The sequence below is a fragment of the Mercenaria mercenaria genome, chromosome 3, assembly GCF_021730395.1.
Source record: "Mercenaria mercenaria strain notata chromosome 3, MADL_Memer_1, whole genome shotgun sequence".
Classification (NCBI taxonomy): Eukaryota; Metazoa; Mollusca; class Bivalvia; order Venerida; family Veneridae; genus Mercenaria; species Mercenaria mercenaria.
The window spans coordinates 4,913,202-4,928,633 of record NC_069363.1 but is presented as its reverse complement, the minus strand read 5'-3'; the positions used below and the strand labels follow the sequence as shown (position 1 = coordinate 4,928,633).

The window sequence follows — 15,432 nt, the reverse complement described above, 5'->3', positions numbered from 1 at the left end:
AGGTTGGCCACTGTGCTTGATATTTGCAATTATTGATTGCTTTTTGAGTCCAAAATCGAGGGCATTTTCAAAAGTAATTACAGTAGCCAGTGAATGTCATTTTTAATAGATAATAATATATTTCCACAAAGTAAACTAATAATTCAGGCCATCGATTTTATTTAAAAAACACGTTTCTCATTCAATATATTTCTTTTCAGTTACATTACATTACAGTAAGCATATATATTTTTAAAAAACAGCTTTTGAGAATTTTTAGTTCTTATCAGTGTGTTTTTTTATACTTCAATATAAAACATGTAATTAATTTCCTTTCTAATCCAATTAAAAAAGAAAGTAGATCATCAAAAGGAGTTTAGTCATCGTAAAGCCAATTTGAAGATCTTTCCGCTTTGATACCGAATAAAAGGTCTTTAAATTTTGATAGAGCTTTGCACACTTCTGTTTACTAAGCAAACAAAAAAATAAATCGAACAAAAAAAAGTTGTGTAAAATGTGACTCAGCACTTGTATTTTGTAGTGTTTTCTATTTTCGACTGTTTTTTTTTTTTTTACAAGTTATGTCCAATATTTTTTGTTGACACAGTTTGAAAAATCTTTGAAACCTTTTGCGAAAATTTAAAGGGATGTAATTATTTTTCGTAATGAGATCTTTTGTTATGTGATGCAAAAGTAAATGAAATTCTCTACCTTGAGTAGTTGTTAGATGAATTGCATTTTTTTGTATATCCCCATTTTTTGAGGAAAAAAAAAGGATGGGGTAAATATTGAAAATGGTTAATAAAGTTTCATGGAGATCAATAGCTAAAATGTAGTGCCTGATAGTAAGACACGATAGACAGAGAATTTGATAGCTATAGAACTTGAAACATTTTTTTTTTTAGTGGAGAAAAGTTTTTTAAAGTTTACAATAAATTACAAAGCATCATATTTTAATAATGGAAAAAAATCCTGTTGTGGTAGTAGATTACAAGTGATTAAAGAATTATGTTGTCACAAATTTTAAAAATAGTGTCTATGGGGAATTCCATAATTTTCCTATAATGAAATTAGCATCATTAGTGTGAGTCATGTTAAATAATTTGTGAGAGACATGCATTGTTTGACCTCTGGTCAATTGACTATGACAGAAAAATGGTACAAACATGTATTTACTAATGCAGAAATGGAACTGACTTTTGGACAGATCTTTTCCTAATAGTAGATGAAAACTTAAAGAAAAAAATCACTGAAAAATGAGGCCTGTCTTATTTTTGTCAGTTTACAATCCAATTGCAAAAGTTTACACGTAGCATTTACATATTCTTGTTACCTGGCAAGTTTTAAAAAAAGATACGTTTTTTGATTGAACTAAATTCTGTTTGTGCAGTATTTGCTGAATTTTTTGTGCTGATTTCTATTTAGTTTTGCGTAATACAGTTCAAGTTTTAGAATAAATTACAGATTTCAAAGTAGAATGATTGCAGTAACCTTAACCATGTTTATTTACTTTTGAGTACACTGCGAGTTTATCAAAGCCTTATTCAAATACTGAGTAAATAGTTGATTAAACACAGTTTTTATCTAATATCTTAAATATTGTAAGATTGAATTCAGAAACATTGAATAGATGTCCGGCAAAAACAAGGACGACACTCGTGGGAATTTTCACCATCTGATTTAAAAATACAATTATTAATTCATATACTAAATTAAAAAATGTGAAGGTTTGTTCTCTTGAAACAAAGCTAAGTATTTACTTGCTACTGCATTTCTATCTAATTACATGGGAACTTTAAGGGAGACTAAACTATCAAGATATATGTTTACAATTGTATGGGAAAAAAAACACAATATAATGTACGATGTACCAAGTATACCTACTCTTGGGGGACTTAGAAACTGACATGAAAATCTAGACAAGAAACTTCCATAGAACTGAAATAGATGTTTGAATAAGAATTAACTGATTTCAGTCAGTCTAGTCATATTTAAGAGTTGGATATACTTATGCTCATTTATGCTTAAAGTTACTAATTTCTTTGTTGGAAACATCTAAAAAAAATTTTGGCAATTTATGTTTTTTTCAGACTTCAAAAAATAAACTATTTGTATTTCACTATTTATTGTCATAGAATATTCAGCAAGAACTTTATAGCTTGAATAAAGTGGGGTTTTTTTTTGTTGAATTACCAAAGATCAGACATTTTAATAAAGATTTCAAGTGTTAGATATTGTTATTTATTGCAAATATATCTACAGTGTTTTGAATTATTTTTAGACATATAGTTGAAATAATTACATTTAATGGAGATCTCTTTTATATCGGAACTAAATTTAGCATTTTCTGTTTTGTACTACAGCTTTTAATTATGTAGTTTGTGAAAGAATTGAGGTTATTAGGGTAAATGGGAAATTTATAGTTTAAAACAGCAAGAATTTAACATGTTTTTTTTCATCAGAAGATCAAATGATATTCTTAAGTTGAAAATAAGAATATGAATTTTTTGTCCAAAATAGCATATGTTTTTTTTATACATTTTAGTTTACTGTATTTCCAAAAAGAACAAAAAATGTTCTTAAAAGAAGAGACTTTAAGGAACCTTGTTATCTTATTAGATGTATTGTTTATTTTTTTTTCCTTTTTCAAAAGAAGTCTTGTGCAGTTGAGATTTGCAAAAGATAATAATAATTATCAAAATAAAACAAAAACTGACAGAAAATCAGTGAACAAAGAAAGGTTATATATGGTGCATTGTAATTTCTCATTTGAAGAAAAATATTAACAGTCACATTAAAAAGTGCCTAGTCATTGTTTGGGGAGGCTAATTTAAGCAAAAAGCCGTGACACTGTAAATAAATGGGGTTTTCACTATAGTGACGTGCACGGCTTTATCTAGAAAAGTCCGCAAGTATTAGTTGACATTGATACTTTGATGCCGGTATCGCAGTTTAAAATCCATATTTGCCATTGTGAGATTATTTTTGACTTTTATCTCATGTTTGTCAATTTTAAAACCACTTATATATTAGACTCATGTCTCCAATAAAAAAAAAAACAAGAAAAAAATAATTCAAAAGTCTTCCTGAATTCTGTTACAGATTCACAGAATCGCAGTTACTATTAATGACCATCAGTTTTCACTTTTGACTTTAATGATACCAAATATTCAAGGTATTGCTGCTAATGCTTAAAGAGGTGAAATTCTTATTTTGCTGTGTAAGAGTTTAGTTTGAATGTTATAAAAACAAGGGTTATAATATGATAGAAAATGTCTCAAACAAGAAACAAAGGGATTTACAGAGTGTCGCTCCTTTAAAGAACTTGGCCTGTTTAAAGACTCGGTCCTTAAACTTTGAAACGGTACCTATATACATACAGCTGTATACGTATATTGTTTGTTTTGGCAGTCACTACTTTCCTTGATCTTTAATCATGTGACACTCGTATGAAATAGGGCTAGTACTTAATATACTGTAAATATCAAAATCGTGGAGAATAATTGGCCCGTATTCAATAATGGAACTAGCAGAGTATGAGGTCATCTTGCACTTCCATGTTTACTCTTTTAATATCTTTAGCAAGTAAATAATATTTCATCGTGAATAAATATTAATTCTTTTAAACTGCCATGATTGTGCATATTTAATTTAAAAATCTGTAAGGATTTTAACTTTCTGTTTAGAAAAAACAGAGATTATGCATAACTAAATGGTTAGATAGCATATCTTTCAATGTTGCACTTGAACTGATACAGTTACTGTTAGAGTAATAAAGGGAGGTAATAAAAAACAATAGATTCAATAAAACTTTCTTCTATGTTAATCAAATATTTTTAATTACCACAAACATTTCAGAAATAATTATTGAAAATAAGATTGAACAAGAAACTAATCAATTTTATGTTTGTAATTAAACATGTGACAGTCATATATTATGAACAAAAGCCTTTAGTGGTAAGTGATGTAGATAAGACACAAACCACTGAATTCTGTTCATAATAAAGATACTTTTGCTTTCACTAAAACCAGGTGAAAAGTAAGGTACATGTACAATGAGAAATTTGGAAATTAAAAAAAAAGGGGGGGAAAAAGGGTATTTTTTATGAAGGCAAGGTCAAAAATTGCTTCATTCGAACATACTAAGTCTTGTTTGTTTTCAGGTCTGTTCTATTAATTAAATTGTTGTTATATCGATAAACTCTGATGTCTCCTGTGACAGGTAAAATAATTTGATGGAATGTTAAATTATATTTGTCACTTTTCTTATGTTTTTAATTTATGGATGATCAATGTTTGTGTACTTGCCCTTATCTTCGCAGAGACCTCGGAATGACAAGTGGTTGGATTGATTTGAATTTATATATAGTAACAAACTCTCTGTTCAAAGTTGAACATTTTATCAATTTCAATGATATGATAACGAGAAATTCAAAGATTAAAAAGTTTGCATTAATAGGTTTTATCAGAGGATTCCTTATACTCAAAAGTATTCTTTGTAAAAGAATGGGAGTGATTTATAAGAAGATCCATTTATATGACTTTTGAATGCACACATGCAATAGCTGAGATCTTATCTAGGTTCTATCTAATTTTCATAGACACTGATTTATCACTGTGAAATCTTGTTGTCCAGTATTTGTGTCAAACAGTACTTTTTTAAATGTCCAACAGTGGTTAAGAGAGCCAGCTTACATATTTTAATTTGCAGCAGTCTTTGATTATTAAATAAGGCTTTTGATTGGTTAAAGTTCATATAATAAATACTTTAAATATTAGACATTTTGATTGATAATTTTTGTAGCCAGAATGGCAGGCTCGTTTAATTTTAACGTGTATTTTGGTTAAAAAAATTTTTTTTTTAAATTGGGTTTTAACTTTTTATTGTGTATATAAACTAATTGTTGCAAATCTTGAACAGTTTTATAGTTTGATTTTCTCAGTTATATATATATATATATATATTTTTTTTTTAAACTTGGTAAATTATAGGGTCTAATTTAATTCGGAAAGTCAACAGTTGCGTCCGAAGTTGATTGTCGGGCCATGAAGTGGATCTTTTGGCACCCAACTGTTTTTTACCACTTCACCAGTAATATATATATATAACTACTACTGGTATGTAAAAAGAGATGACAGTGGCAAAAAATATATCTAATGTCATAATTCTTGATTGATGACTGTTTTTCAACCGTTTTCACTCAAAACATATGTTATAGTACTTGATTATTATTGGCCCAAAGTTTGTATAAACATTCTCTGCCCTATAATCTGCTGAAAAACTACCAAAAGTGGCCCTTACGCGTGCTTGTATGTAATAATAAAAGGCTTTGATATATTTATGGCCATCAAGTTTCATGATAAATGTTTTTATTCTTCCACAAGTCATTGGAAAATAGCCACTTTTTATTATTTGGATAAAGAAATCAAGTTTTTTACCTAATTTGTCAAAGAATGCAAGTAATCAGGCTGACATTAAAAAGCATTTTAAGAGCGTTATGTAATACATTCCTTCTTAACTTTAAAAAAATCGATAAGTTTATTATAACAAGTGCATATTTTTTTTTCCGAATTTTCATAGCTGATCACTAGTTTTACATGATTCTTTTTAAAAGACAGTTGGGTAATGTGCTCGAAGTTTTTTAATGAAATAAGATACTCATGTTATTGTTGTTGTTGTTTTTTTTTTCATTAAAGTCATTTTTCAAACATTTTATGACGTTTGCTTGAAAAATGTTGTATTCTTATATAATTGCGATACGAAAAGAAGATTATGTGACAGACAAAAGATATCCCTTATTGTCAGTGAAGACTAAAGATGGCTTTTAAATCGAAAATACGTGAAGTGTTTACTTTGGCATCGGGTTCAGAGCTTTAAAGAACCTCTCTGCGTATGATGTATTGTTCAGGAACTGATTGTGAAATTTATTGCATTGTAAAATATGCTCTAAGTAAATGTGATTTATCATTTGACAGGTACACTTAAGAGAGTCTTTTGAAGTTTTTCTTCTGTTTGATATAGAGCAGTTGCTAGTTCACTTTTTCACCTTCGCACTTAAATTAGGTATTAAACACAACTTAATGGAAGTAGTCAACTTAAGTACTCCATGGGTACAACTTATTAAAACACATTTTTGCAAATTGTAAAATATTTATAACATGGTGTGTAGGTAGGAGACATAAGTGAAACATACTTATTTCCCCCAGTTAAGCATCACTAGAAATCAAACATAAATAGACGAGGAATCACAAACTGATACCCAGGTTCTTGTAACAAGTGGTAAATTGCCATAAATTGTTAATAAACAGGAGCAATTATTTCTAAGCCATCATCTTGAAAATTCTATTGATAGAATTGAAATTATGCTCAAAATATCTTGATAATAGCAAAAATGTTTGTTGCATTTATTTATAATTGTTCACAAAATGAGACTTTGTTAGACCTATATTTCTGATGAAATTACCACTTTAAGTATATTTTTGTTGCAATGAAAGAAAGATGTTGTTATATATTTTCAGATGAAGCGAGAAGGGGAGATGTCACAGCCTGGAATGCTGGGAAACTGTCTCACAATACAACAGTTGCACACGAGCAATGTGGAGAATGTACAACAAGAAATTTATCCAAGTAAGTATGTTTTACAGGTATATATGGGCTCCTTGATGGATTTCATGAATGATTTCTCATCAGAAATGGTAGAAAATGATTCCAGACACTTGACAACTGGAAATTCTGGTTTTAAAGGTGTTTAGAATGAATAGCTTATAGAACATTCAGTAGACATGCATGGTGAGTCAAATCAAAATTTATTAAAGATTTTTTAAACTCAGTAAAAAATAATTTGACTGATGTTAGAAATGGGTTTAATGGATTGGTAAGAAAAATGGACAAAGTTTAGAATCTGTGCTGAGGTGTTTACATTTCACTGATAATTAACCATTTCAAGACAAACTTCTCATTTCTTCTAAGGTTTCTGTAAACAGTTGAAAGATAATCCTAAGTGTTATATATTAGGTTACATGCAAGTCAAGGTCTCTTGATGTTGACGAACTTTATAAACAAATTATTAGTAAAAATTTATCATGTCAGCATTTAATTTTATGAAATTGTCCGAAATAGATATTGCACAGATTATAAATACCGTATTTTGGTGTGTATAGGTCGCGGTAATGTAGTCCGCATCTAATTTTTGCTCTGGAAATGGTCGGAAAATTTAACTTCCAGCGTATTAGTCGCAGTTAAATTTCGGACTTTTTTCCCAGCAATATTTAATATTTACTGGCAAAAAAGTTATGGCGGCGGCCATATTGATGCCGCGGACTGAATTATTATCAGAACCTGATTGGTGGAAATCGGACAGTGTTATTTTCGTTCCCAACCGTTTCGTACCAACGATAGTATCGGTAACATACTACATCAAAGAAAAGCGGCTTTTTGACACTAATTGGCAGCAGACGGTTTGCGTTTACATTCTGTTATCATGCAAGTTTAAGTGTGAATGGTTTGCACAGCAATTATAACACCTTTCCGTGTCATGTAATTAACCGCGTTCTTTTGATTCTGAGTAAAAAGATTAACAAAATATCTCTGTTTGGATTTTTTTCTTTTATTTAAAAATCAAAAGTAAAAAATTATCTTTCAAATTTTTTTATACGCTAAGAATTAGTATAAACAATGTTTGGAATGGAGGACGGATCTGTCCGGATTTTATCCAACCCAGGGTACATGTCAATGGCGTCCAGTAAAACGAAAGTAGAAACAAACGTAATTCAGACTGCAAAAACATCTTTGAATTAGTCATTCGTAATTTTAATAGTCTGTATGGGTTATTTACGATATATTTTATTGAAAGTAACCGCTATTGGCTGAAAAGCCGCCGATATTGATATTTTTTATCCATTTTGTTCGTTCGTAACAGATGCACGTAATTTTGCGAGTGCTACGGTCAGAAAATTGGCCTGAAAAAAAAAACTGCTGGCAATGTTCTGTCGTATAGGTCGCAGGAACTTTTTCAGGCAGCAAAATGGGTAGAAAAAGTGCGACCTATACATACCAAAATACGGTAAGAGAAAATATGATATAAAAATAAAGCCAAAAAGTACTGAATATCATGTTTTGTGAAATGATATCTATCTTGTTTCAGAGTATCCAGTTTAAAAACTTGTAATTAAGGAGATAATGATTAACGATTTTTACATGTAATGGAGACATAATTTTTAAATAAGGAAACTCTTGAGAATTGTACGCTGAATATTAAGTCCTACAGGTTAAGTATGGGTCATGGCCTTTTATTTCCTATTTCTCTAGAATTTAGTATGAATGTTTTAATGAGGTTTTAACGGACGTTTTGTGCAGAAGACGTACACAATGCCGAAATCCCTAAATGTCTAATGAAACAAACGTATCTCTCGAATCGATGATGACTCCTTCAGTTGAGTGACAGATTTGCAGTCGGAACTTATATAGTTAAGTGACGTCAAATGTTATTCTATCCATAGATAACTGATTTAATATTACCTTACAGCATAACACTATATACGATCGAACAAAAGAGATTTACTTTTTTATTGCGCTGCTTCATTGCCTCCATTATTTTTGATTGACTTAAATCATACGCCCGAACTATCTTTAGATCAATCTTTAACGTCACTCCTATTTAACATATTGTTTATTGTAACTCAGAGTATATTTATTTTTTACTTATTTATAAGATTGCCCGCTTTTGACCTTAAAATGTATTGAACGAAACACTCAAGAATATTTGAAGTTTAACTTTATCGCCTAGCTATGCTTTCTGAACGGGTTACGTCTGGGTTTTTAAGGCTAACAAAAGATTTCTTTCTACTCAGGTTTTAAAAACACTTCACAAGTTTAGAAAATGATATAGCATTGAACTTACATTATGTACAGAAAATAATAATTGGTTAAATCGAAATTCTGAATGCATATATTGTTTGTTAATCAGATTGAAGTATAAATAGATGAAATGGCAGTTCATAATTTCGAGGGTTATATTTCCCTTGTACCAGCCTGTGACATGTTGATACGGTTTTGAAAAAAATGATGAATTTTAGTCTGCTTGATTGCAATTTGATAACTGCCACTTAAGTTTTCAGAGTTCTTTTTAATCAAGTCTGAAAATAAACTTAATGAAAAGGAAGGGAAAAATAAAATAAAAAATGACTGAAAACACTTTGATAGTTTTTAGACCTCATATATTGCATTATAACATCCCTTTTACTATCAAAATTATCAAGTATTACAAAAAGAGGTTTGAAAGTTGTTTTTAAAATTCGGATATTTTGACCCCGTACAAATAATACTGTTAAAATACTTTTCAAATGCAGTGGGTACAATTTTGATTTGTTTGCATCTTTTGAAGAAAATAACTTTCAACTAAACTATCTAAGAATGCTTTGTCATCTGGTTTGAATTAAGGTTTTATTTTATTGCACAATTTCATTTTAAAAATATTTTTATTTCTTATTTAGTCTTCTTGTATCCAGTTGTATCTTTTTTTTTGCAGCTGTTTATATCGTTTTGTTAGGTCATTTTCGGCATTCACTGCATTGAAAGATTAGTAGTTCAAAGTCGTTCAGGGCATAAAAAATATAGCAAGTCATGGGTGTGACTTATGTGTATAATTATATTCGCATTTAACTTATTTTGTATCTGAAAAGCAATTTTAAATCGAGCTATTTCTTTTCTGATTGTAAAGTAAATGTTTTCCTATCTAAATGGCATTTAGGTGTAATTACCATATATGGTATGCCTTCTTTATTATGAAATTATAAAGCATTGAATTATAATTATATGAATTATTGTCAAAAGTACATCAACAATGTAAATCAACACTAACTAAAATTTTTGTTTGCCCCTAAAAGAGGTATTATTTATCAAAGTTATTTTTCAAAGATTTTTTATCTTCAGTAAGACGATTATTTCATACTTTAATTACGGAAAGGTTCTAACTCGTACAATACAGAATGGGAGATAGCCCTGTTTTATACCAAATTAAGTACAATTAAGAAAAAATAGTGTTGCACTTTTATAGACAGTTTCATGTATCATTTTCAACCAGTACAGTCATCTCCGATTATGAAATCATATTTATAAAATGTTGCGATTTTCCTTATATCTACAGAAGAATAAACAAGATAAGTAAGAAAAATGCATCAACCCTTCAAATGAAAAACTGATTTAAATGGACAGTAATCATAAAGTATTTTAAATGGCCCACTATATATTTAAGAAGTGTTCCGAGTGTGTAAATAATGATTAGAAATGGCGCCATTTCTATGATAAAGATCACTTGAGGTGCTTTAAGGTCATGTGGTTCAAATATCTTACAATAGATGGATCATTAATTTTGTGAATGTCATAATTGCCATTTGTGTAAAAACATTTTGAAATTATCTCTTTTAATAATGTGTAGCACTTAGAAGAATCACTTTACAGCTAATAAAAGTATTTGGTTTTATATCTATATTGTTATGACTGAAGATAACATTTAAAAATATTGTTAAAATTTTCGAAAAATGATATTTGAATATCATACAACATTCTTTCTATGCATAAGCAAGAGTAGTAGGTTAATTTCATTTTAAAAAAAAACAGGTTGTTTTACATACAGTAAACAGGAAACTTGTTTTTGATTACCTTGCTTGGCATGAGGTCACCTTAAAAGTAATGTAGAGCAATGATGACCGAGCAAGAATTTCAAGTTTGATTCCCTAGTGAAACAGTATTGTCGTGGACAATTTGGTAGAAGACAGTATTTCTGAAGTTCTCTAATTTCCACCTCTGATTCATATAAGGCAGTTGTCCTGTACAGAATCTAGGAACAGTACTTAGGTCAATCAATTGCTGTTATATAACCTAACTCATTTTTTGGTCGTTACCTTAAAATTTAGCTGATGTGGCATAAAAGTTGAACCATCCTCTCAGTACAAATTTAACATTGCATTGGATTTTGTTTAACTTGAGATTTTGTTTATCTTTAGACCATAAATAATCTAAATTGCTTTTAAATTATCATGTTTTTCCAATCAGGATCAAAATAATTTTACACAATGTTGAAGCAGTGAGAATCAGTGGTGTGACTCCAGATATGAACAGTTAAATATCATGATTTTCAATAGTATTAAATCACATGATAAAGTAGGGCTGATGAGGCATGCGTAATAATTGCAGTATAGATAAAAATCTGGTTTACTGATAGGTATCAAGAATAACATAGATACATTTTTTATACTTTATCTATTTAAAAAAGATATGAATGCTTCATTGGAATATTTAAATGTTATGTAATTTTAGGAAATCTGTAGCATTTTTCTCTGTAAGGTACTAGGTTAAATGCATTTATAGCGCTTCAGAGGGGGGAACTTATGATTCCATTTTTGAGCAAATACATATTTGTAAACCCATAATTTCTTTGAAAGTTTTTTTGGACAATACTGCCTCTCATTATAATACAATTTCTCTGTTGCATGGCATTATTTGTTACAAAAGATTGTAGAGGCTGTTAAAAAGGAAAAAGCAACAAATATAGTATTAGAGGAAACTGAAATTTCTGCTTGTAACTGTATTGACAGTTTGACAGCCACTCAGTTTTCAAGAGTCATTGAAGGTATAATAATTATTTCTTTACTGGGATTTATGCATGTAAGCATTGATGGTGGGGGAGTTCTGTAGGAGCTGATGTTGAGACGAGAGTTGTAACAATCTTACGTCAACTTCGAGCAATTACCTGTCCTCTTAAGAGATTTGTATTTCTTAACATTCTAGAGCAGGCCAGTATATTATTGGTGTATTAAAAATGTCAAACAAACATTCCTTTCTGTAGCGTCTACGTCCATGGAAGCACGGGGAACTTAGAGCACTAAATTGGAATTATGAGATTAAAGTTTATTTTATTTAAGAGAAACAAAACATGAGCAGGCAACGGTCCTACGACAGATTATGTAAATCCTGTCAGCGAATCTTTTTTCATTTCGCATATTTAAAAGAAATGTTTTGATTTGGAAGGAAATTGAGGGACTAAATATAACAATTGGAAAAATGAAAAAGCCCATACATTTCATTACAAGCAGGGTTAACATTGGAAATAAAAATGTTTACTGGAAGGGATGGGGGTATAAAGATCAGGGAAAGATGCCCAAAATTTTCATTGTGAGAGAAGAGTTGTTCCATTTTTAAACTAAATTACTGAGCTTGTATGTATGAAGAGAATAATCTGCCCCACACTGTCTTTGTAGTTTCTGTAAAGGTTTCTAGAACTGTAAAGTTTTTTAATTAACTTTGTATTGCTATTAGGTTTCTGGAACTGTAAAGTTTTTTAATTAACTTTGTATTGCTATTAGGTTTCTGGAACTGTAAAGTTTTTTAATTAACTTTGTATTGCTATTAGGTTTCTGGAACTGTAAAGTTTTTTAATTAACTTTGTATTGCTATTAGGTTTCTGGAACTGTAAAGTTTTTTAATTAACTTTGTATTGCTATTAGGTTTCTGGAACTGTAAAGTTTTTTAATTAACTTTGTATTGCTATTAGGTTTCTGGAACTGTAAAGTTTTTTAATTAACTTTGTATTGCTATTAGGTTTCTGGAACTGTAAAGTTTTTTAATTAACTTTGTATTGCTATTAGGTTTCTGGAACTGTAAAGTTTTTTAATTAACTTTGTATTGCTATTAGGTTTCTGGAACTGTAAAATTTTTTAATTAACTTTGTATTGCTATTAGGTTTCTGGAACTGTAAAGTTTTTTAAATTAGCTTTGTATTGTATTTCTATAAAGCTTTCTAGAACTATAAAGAGGAGCAAGCTGTCAGTTATGTAATTTCAAATTAAAATCATAACATTTTCTTCATGGGGTTAATTAATTAAAGTACAAAATATTTTATGATTAATTATTTAGAAATGGCAATATCAAAAGGGATGTTCAGATGGAGTTATGCACACAAAACCTAATAAATCTGCATTAATAGCTAATCTTTCTTTGTCTTGATAAATAACCTGTACAACTTTCCCTGCATATATCCTATTTGAGAGCTTCCCAGAACTTTTACTGATAAAAAATCTTATTTTCTACTTCCTGAACCTTAGTATGTAGCTAGATAGCACATTGAGGTTTCTTCAGAATGTCTAGACCTACTTCTAAATGAATAATTTAAGTTAAGACACTTAATTAAGGAAATGTTATGTAAGCATAATGAACTAGTTAACATGGCAAGGTGAAATGAGTAAAATTGTTGAATAATTTAGCAAGTCCATTGATTGTAGTTTATTTATATAACTTCATTCTTTTAAAAATTCTGAGGAGCCTTAGTCTGACAATCATTAACCATTACTTAGCTAAATTTCTAAAATGGACTGGTCCGTCATTCAATTTGGGTAGTACCACTTCTTATTAAAAGGGGTTTTCACTAAAAATTTAATGACTTGATAGCAAACAGTGCAGACAATGATGAGCCCGCAACTTATCCGATTTTGGTACTCGAGTGCTCGTTTACTCGTTAGCACTGGTTTCTGTAACCGAAAAAGGCGAGAATTGGCCTTATTTAGCATTTTTATGCCCCCAAAGGGAGGCATATAGTTTTTGAACCGTCTGTCGGTCTGTCAGTCTGTCAGTCTGTCCGCAATTTTCGTGTCCGGTCCATATCTTTGTCATCGATGGATGGATTTTCAAATAACTTGGCATGAATGTGTACCACAGTAAGACGACGTGTCGCGCGCAAGACCCAGGTCCGTAGCTCAAAGGTCAAGGTCACACTTAGACATTAAAGGAGAGTGCATTGATGGGCGTGTCCGGTCCATATCTTTGTCATCGATGGATGGATTTTCAAATAACTTGGCATGAATGTGTACCACAGTAAGACAACATGTCGTGCACAAGACCCAGGTCCGTAGCTCAAAGGTCAAGGTCACACTTAGACATTAAAGGATAGTGCATTGATGGGCGTGTCCAGTCCATATCTTTGTCATCGATGGATGGATTTTCAAATAACTTGGCATGAATGTGTACCACAGTAAGACGATGTGTCGCGCGCAAGACCCAGGTCCATAGCTCAGAGGTCAAGGTCACACTTAGACATTAAAGGATAGTGCATTGATGGGCGTGTCCGGTCCATATCTTTGTCAGCCATGGATGGATTTTCAAATAACTTGGCATGAATGTGTACCACAGTAAGACGACGTGTCGCGCGCAAGACCCAGGTCCGTAGCTCAAAGGTCAAGGTCACACTTAGACGTTAAAGGTCATTTTTCATGATAGTGCATTGATGGGCGTGTCCGGTCCATATCTTTGTCATTCATGCATGGATTTTAAAATAACTATGCATGAATGTGTGGCACGTGTGGCACAGTAAGACGACGTGTCGCGCGCAAGACACAGCTCCGTAGGTCAAAGGTCCTAAACTTTAACATCGGCCATAACTACTCATTCAAAGTGCCATCGGGGGCATATGTCATCCTATGGAGACAGCTCTTGTTTCACTATTAAAGGGAGATACTGGTAATTCAAAATCATTAGTTGTTTCACCATGGCTCCCCTTAGCAGTGATATAATGTTTCAAAATCATTTTCTTTAGGTTATAAAGACATACGAAAATTGAGTAAATTCTAATCGTAATTATTCTATATATTGGTGACTAATAAAACGCTAAGCCGAACTTCTGGAGCAAACTGCGAAGTCGGCATAAAATTGGACTGGTTAAAATTAGTTTTTAAATTATAAAAAGGATATGTTCTTTATGATGTACCGCTATTTTTAACGTTTGCACACGGTGTGATTTTCTAATTGTTTTTGATATAAGCGGTACTGCAGTAAGGGGCATAATTACAATTTACAGCATTCATGATTTTGCAAACACGTGTTACCTGTCAGGGGTCTATTGACCATTGTGCACCAATTCACACCTTTGTGTTTGTATTATCTGGGTAATTGATCGAAAAGATGACAGGTAGACACTTTGGTGTCGTTTAAACGGCTGTGTTAAAATTGACATGTTTTTAGTCTTTTTTTTTTTTGATTTTTATTCAGTGTACTCGATTACTAAATTTCATAATCGATACTCGAAACACTGAGCGAGTACTCGGTCAACCGGTTAACCATTGCCATCCCTACTATTTTTCACTGAAGTTCCTTTTCTATTCATCCTTGATATAGAAATAGATATAGAAAGATTCTGACGATTTTATAGCATTGGTATGATACCAAGTTATAATGAGTTCATGCAATGCATGGGCCTCCAGTAGTTAAGGTACTTAATTTGGAATCACTTGTCTCTCACATCTGGTTTTGAAATCCGGCAAATGTCCTGTGTTTTACATATAAGGTAGTCCAGTTCAGTGAATGAAAACTGTTCAGTGGTAGACATAACCTCCATACAAATAACATGTTTATCTTTTAAATAATATACATAAATGTCTGTGGGTGTAGCATTATGTGGTTTATTT

At 31.0% G+C, this 15,432-nt stretch overlaps 1 protein-coding gene across 3 annotated transcripts in view; it reads left to right on the top strand.

Annotated features, from left to right (window-relative positions):
- The window catches only part of LOC123525547 (zinc finger protein GLIS3-like), a 72,069-nt gene that overhangs the window by 47,474 nt on the left and 9,163 nt on the right, over nt 1-15,432 (top strand). For all 3 annotated transcript variants that reach the window (XM_045304679.2, XM_045304678.2, XM_045304677.2), the window contains exon 6: nt 6,499-6,607. In XM_045304679.2, coding sequence (XP_045160614.1) covers nt 6,499-6,607 — 109 coding nt within the window. The remainder of the gene's footprint in view (nt 1-6,498; nt 6,608-15,432) is intronic.